Source organism: Arachis duranensis, chromosome 3 (assembly GCF_000817695.3).
Source record: "Arachis duranensis cultivar V14167 chromosome 3, aradu.V14167.gnm2.J7QH, whole genome shotgun sequence".
Classification (NCBI taxonomy): domain Eukaryota; kingdom Viridiplantae; phylum Streptophyta; class Magnoliopsida; order Fabales; family Fabaceae; genus Arachis; species Arachis duranensis.
Window position 1 is genome coordinate 89235671 of NC_029774.3, and position 5411 is coordinate 89241081.

The 5411-nt window shown below is 37.6% G+C and overlaps 1 protein-coding gene across 1 annotated transcript; it reads left to right on the forward strand.

Moving 5' to 3' along the window:
• Positions 1-873: 873 nt before the first annotated feature.
• Positions 874-3389, forward strand: LOC107479879 (uncharacterized). The gene is made up of 2 exons (XM_016099977.1): positions 874-918; positions 2847-3389. The coding sequence occupies exons 1-2, from the start codon at positions 874-876 to the stop codon at positions 3387-3389; spliced, it is 588 nt and encodes a 195-aa protein (XP_015955463.1).
• Positions 3390-5411: the final 2022 nt, after the last annotated feature.

Consider the following 5411-nt stretch of genomic DNA (forward strand, 5'->3'; position numbering starts at 1 on the left):
AGAAGTCTGGGCAAATTTATTTAGAATAATGAAATTGGCAAACAAGTCCAACCTTCAATTTCCTCATCTTCAAGAGGCGCATCCTTGTCAAACTCAAATCGCTTCCAGCCCTTGTCTTTTTCTGAGTCTTGAGAAGCTGCATTAAAAAATATCCCATGAAATCAAGTTAGTACAACATGTATAAACCAGCACACTTGCACATTGTGTGGTTTTTTGAATCAAATCCTTTCTCTGTTGATCGTTGGAGACATGGCAAACAAGGGCCAAAACTTCAATTCCTTTAGCCCTAAGTTTCTCTGCAGCCTCGTCAACATTTTGCTGTAGAACCAAGGAAATTGAGTAATGAATATAATTAATTGGAGGCAAAGAGGAAGAGAAAGGGAAAATGACCTGCTTCCGAGAAGAGATGACGACGGAACAGAGACGGCGATGGCGAACGGTGGATCTGATGCGTGAGAAGGAAGCGCGAGCTCCCTCTCTTTCTCTCTTCGTGGATCTGTCTCCCGGCGGCGGATCGGTGGCTCTGTAGTAATGGTGTGGCTAGATGCAAAGGCGGCCTCCCTCCAGCGGTGGCGATAGGGCGCGAATGGCGATGGCAGCGAGGCTGACTCCACGGCGCTGCAACTTAGGGATGGCGAGGTGGTGATAGCTTGCAAGGATGACGTCGACAGGGCTCTTTGTGATGGTCGCGGTCCTCCTTTCCTCGGCGGCATCAACGGCGACGGTGGGTTCAGTGCCACCGGCGTAGCTCCCCCTCTCTTCCTCTTCTTTTCTCCCTTTCTTTCCCCCCTTTCTCATCTTCGCTCCCTCTATTTCTTTCTTTCTTTCTTTTCGTTTGTTTTTAGAAGCTGAGTATTGGGTTTTTGGGAAGGGATGGCGGTTGTGAATGGCAGTAAGACAGTGGGTGAAAGGGTTAGGGTTTGTGTATAGAATTAGGGAGTTTGGGTTTAATTTGAGTAAAATATTTTTAATAAAATTGGAGCATAAAGCATTAATATTTGAAAAACTAACATAATCTCTAAACTTTAAAATATTATTTGTGATATAAAAATACTTATTGATTCTCAATAAATTACTCTAATTGAAAATACATGGTAATACACTTAATTTTTTTATCTTTAAAAAATATTATTTAATCATAAATTTACAAATTAATTTTAATAAAATATTCTAATTAAAGTATTAGAGATAATATAATTAATTTTCTTTGTTTATAAAAATTAAAGTATTAAATTCCAAAATCTAAATTATTTAAACCAAATCATACAAAGTTTTTATTATTTTATATTTGCTAAATTTTATAATTTAAATATTAAAAATAATTCAATAATTATAAAATCAGATAAAATCTTAAATTATTTTAAATTCAATTAATTAAAATTTGTTTTAATTATCTTTAATAGAATAATTTTAGGGATTAAAATACTTAATGAAAAATAAATCTAAATAAGCTTTTAATAAGATCTTCTAAAATTTTTAAGTCTTACACACTACGTAAAAATTTTTAATTTTTGAAATAAAATAAAATTATTTTGAAAAAAATATATACATAATTTTTTTTACTCTTAAAGTGTTTAACATTTTGAAAAAAAATTGTTATAAAATATACTTATATTTTGGGACAAATAATTAACTTGTTACAAACAATATTGAATTTTCTGACAAATTAATTTTTTGTTACAAAACAACTGGAGTTTTTGAAACAGAAAGTTGTTTTCTTACAAAACAATTGGAGTTTTTGAAACAAAAAATATTTTGTTACAAAATATTTTGAATTTTTGCAACTTGTTTTTTTTGTTACAAAATATTACAATATTTTGTAACAAAACACTATCTCGTTACAAAAACTAACATAATTTGTAACAAAATAAAACAGGTTGTTACAAAATATTATCATATTTTGTAACAACTTGTAATGTTATTACAAAACATTATCCGTTTGTAACAATCACTAATTATTATTACAAAATACTATTTTTTTTTGTAACAATTTTAAATTTGATACAAATTTGTTGTTACAAATATTCCATTTTCTTGTAGTGAGTGTTATATCTTACATCACTGGGTACCGTTACCATACTGAGAACTTTTGATTCTCATTCCATACTATGTTGTTATTTTTCAGATGCAGGTCGCAACCCACCTCGGTGAGTTACTTTGACGGTGACAGAGCGGAGGATCCTGGCTATGTTTTGAAGTCTTTTGATTTATTTTGATTAGATCTCTCACTTTTGTATTTATCTATGCCTTAGAAGCTTACCTTGAGAGAAATATTGTATAAGCTGTTTTATTTTCAACAACTCTATATTGTCTGTATATAACTAGCCGGCTTAAACTCCGCGAGCTGCAGCTAGATCTTTATACTATTTTGCTCTTATATATCTATATATGTCTTAATACTTGTATGTATATCTTGTGCCTTAAGTTTTGCTTTATGATGCGAGATAAGGCTTAGGGTAATTAGGGTGTTACATTTAATGGTATCAGAGTGGTTTGTTCTCATGAGCCTGAGGGATAACCGATTATGCTTCATTGCATACTCTGTGTCTTTTTCTTTGACGCTATTTAGGTTATCTGCTTGATATTGCATAGCATGCTTGTTTGTGAGTGCCTTTTTGGGATAATTGAAGCACTAGGCTTTTGATATTGAGATTGATCACCTTAATATTGATTGTTTGGTGTAGATAGAAACCCTAATGGCTACTTGTGAATGAGGTCGTACGCGTTCACGAGGAGAGATTGGAAATGAACAATCGGCCAATAACTATGCTGAGTTTATGACGGCGATGGCTAATCTTGCAAATACCATATAGACAAATGCTGCTGTGACTTTGCAAGCTGTGTAGAGGATAGGTCAATCGGCAGGAAACAGAAATGGAAATGGGGATGGAAATGGGAATGGAGATGGAAATGGTAATGATTTAGGAGGTGCTCTAATGACTTTGGCTTCATTTCTGAAAGTTCACCCACCGACTTTCAGAGGTTTGAACAACTCAACTGAAGCGGACAATTGGTTTCGAGCTATAGAGCGTGCACTACAGGTTCAGCATGTCCCGGCTAACCAATATGTAGAGTTCGCAGCCTATCAATTGTTAGGAGAGGCGCAACATTGGTGGCAAGAAGAGTGCCAATTGCTGCGACTTTTGAATGCAGAGATTCCTTGGGATGTGTTTCAAATGGCATTCTATAGGAAGTATTTTCCGGAGTCGGTGAGAGAAGCAAGGGAGCTAGAGCTTATGCAGCTGAAGCAAGGCTCATTGTCTGTAGCCGAATACACTAGTAGGTTTGAGGAACTTTGTAGGTTCTCTAGGGTGTGTCAAGGTTCCCCGGAGTCCTATGAGAGTTGGAAGTGCATTAAATATCAAGAGGGCTTGAAGATAACATTATGACTGCTGTGGCTCCTTTGGAGATTCGGATCTTTTCCGAGCTTATGAACAAAGCGAGGGTAATTGAGGAATATGCGAAGAAAGTGGCAACGTCAAGAAATCCTAGAGGAGGAAACACTAACCGGGAACGTGGCAAATACTATCAACCGAGGGGTCAAAACTTTAAGAGGGGAGGACATGCCCCTCAAGGTCAAGGCGATGTTAGTAGACCCACTTGTGATCAGTACCACCAGGCAAGAGGGAGAGGTCATCAAAATAAGGCTTTCCCGGATTTAACTTGTGATCGTTGTGGACGTTTTCATCTGAATAACTCATGTAAGTTAGGTATAGTGGTTGTTTCAATTGTGGTTTGCCTGGTCACATCGCAAAGGATTATAGTTGTGGGAGGAACTCGAATGTGGGTCGGAATCAGCACCAAGGGCGAGTGTTTGCTGTGAATGCAAATGATGCTGCTAAGGCGGATCCTTTTATGAGAGGTGACTATTTATTTGGTGATAAAATTTTGGTTGCATTATATGATACTGGGGCTTCGTATTCTTTCATTGCATTTGATAAGGTTGAGGAACTAGGGTTGAAAATGTCAGAATTAGCTTTCGATTTGCATGTGCATACTCTGTATCAGTTGGTTGTGACAAGGTTATGTTGTAGGCAAGTATCTTTCAAGATTGAGGATAGAGAATTTGTTCATGACTTAATCTGTTTTCCAATGGTTGGGTTGGAGATTGTTCCGAGGGTTACCTAAAACTGAAGGTCGATCTCAGGCAAGATCTTCGGGTGTGATCAGAGCTATTGGATCTGACTTGCTAGATCTGGAGATGCAACTGATCCTTGGTCACCAGAGGGTGGTGGTACCTGCAAGAGACTCTGATGCTTAAGTTAGCATAGGCTTTAAGCAGGTTTTTGTGTAGAAGCAGAGCATGAGTTATACCTGGGTGCTCCAGTGTATTTATAGTAGTGTTGAGCGACCTTCCTCGAGATAAGTTAGTTATCTCATCTTATCTTTTTTTGGGTGAGATCACTTATCTTTTGGTTAGACATCTTCGGGTGGGCTATAATCCTCTGCTTTGGGCCTGTTTGGGGCCTCTATGATGATTTGGCCGAGCTCTTTAGAAAGAGGTCGGTGACGACCACCCTTTATAAGAGGTCGGTCGTTCTTGTCTTCGTCCAACCCGGATTGCTAAGCTCGACCCAGGGTATGAACAGTGCCCCTGCTTGAGCTTAGACCTTTCCTTGAGATCGTGCTTTCTGAGCTTCGATCTCTTTGGAGAAGTCGTGCTCAAGCATCTTGGTCCAACTTGTTCTTTCGTCCTCGAGCTGTGTTTAAATGCGAAGCGTTTTTTGCTTTCGCTCCTTTATTGCCGCGTTTGTTTCTCGAAAGGGTTACTTTCTTGGGAATATACACGCGCCTTTAATGTCTATTAATTGGGCTTTCATTTTGTTTTGCCTTTTTTTCCTCTTTAAACCTTTGTTTTTCTATTTTATTTTGATAACCTTTTTGCTTTCCCTCTTGCTTTTAGTTTCAGTTTCCTTCTCCTTTCTGTTTCATTTCGTCCTTTGACCTTGCCCCTAAGCTCGTTTCTTTTCTGAAATTTGTTCTTGGATTGTGCGTTTCTTCTACTCAGCAAAAAAAAAAACTTCCTTTCCTTCATCCTCAAGATCGTTCTTTTCTGGGATTTTTGGAGTTTTCATTATCTTTGGTGAAGATTGTTCGTGGCTTGCTGCTTGCTCATTTATGTTCGTCCGCAGGTTGGTGCTTTTGTCTTCACACCTTTTTATTTTATGTTTTTTGATCATCGTGCTTCTTTGTACTTTACTGTTGCATGCTTTTTTTGTACAAAGTTTTGATCATTGCTGGCTTTTTGAGAGCTTTCTGGTGATTATGTTTCTTTGAAGTCGCGATCTTTTGGTCTTCGTTGCTTGGTTTGGGGGAATGTAGGCGCTTTAGGTGAACCTTTTTCTTTTTGGTGAAGGGGCTAGGGTTTTAATTTTCCTATGTATTTCTTCTGCCTCTGTGCTGCCTCCAAA

Bases quoted from the DNA above. Each gene is read 5' to 3' on its own strand.
- LOC107479879 (XM_016099977.1), top strand. From the start codon at position 874: ATGGCGGTTGTGAATGGCAGTAAGACAGTGGGTGAAAGGGTTAGG. The intron at 919-2,846 runs GTTTGTGTATAG...CAAGCTGTGTAG, and splicing joins CAGTGGGTGAAAGGGTTAGG to AGGATAGGTCAATCGGCAGG.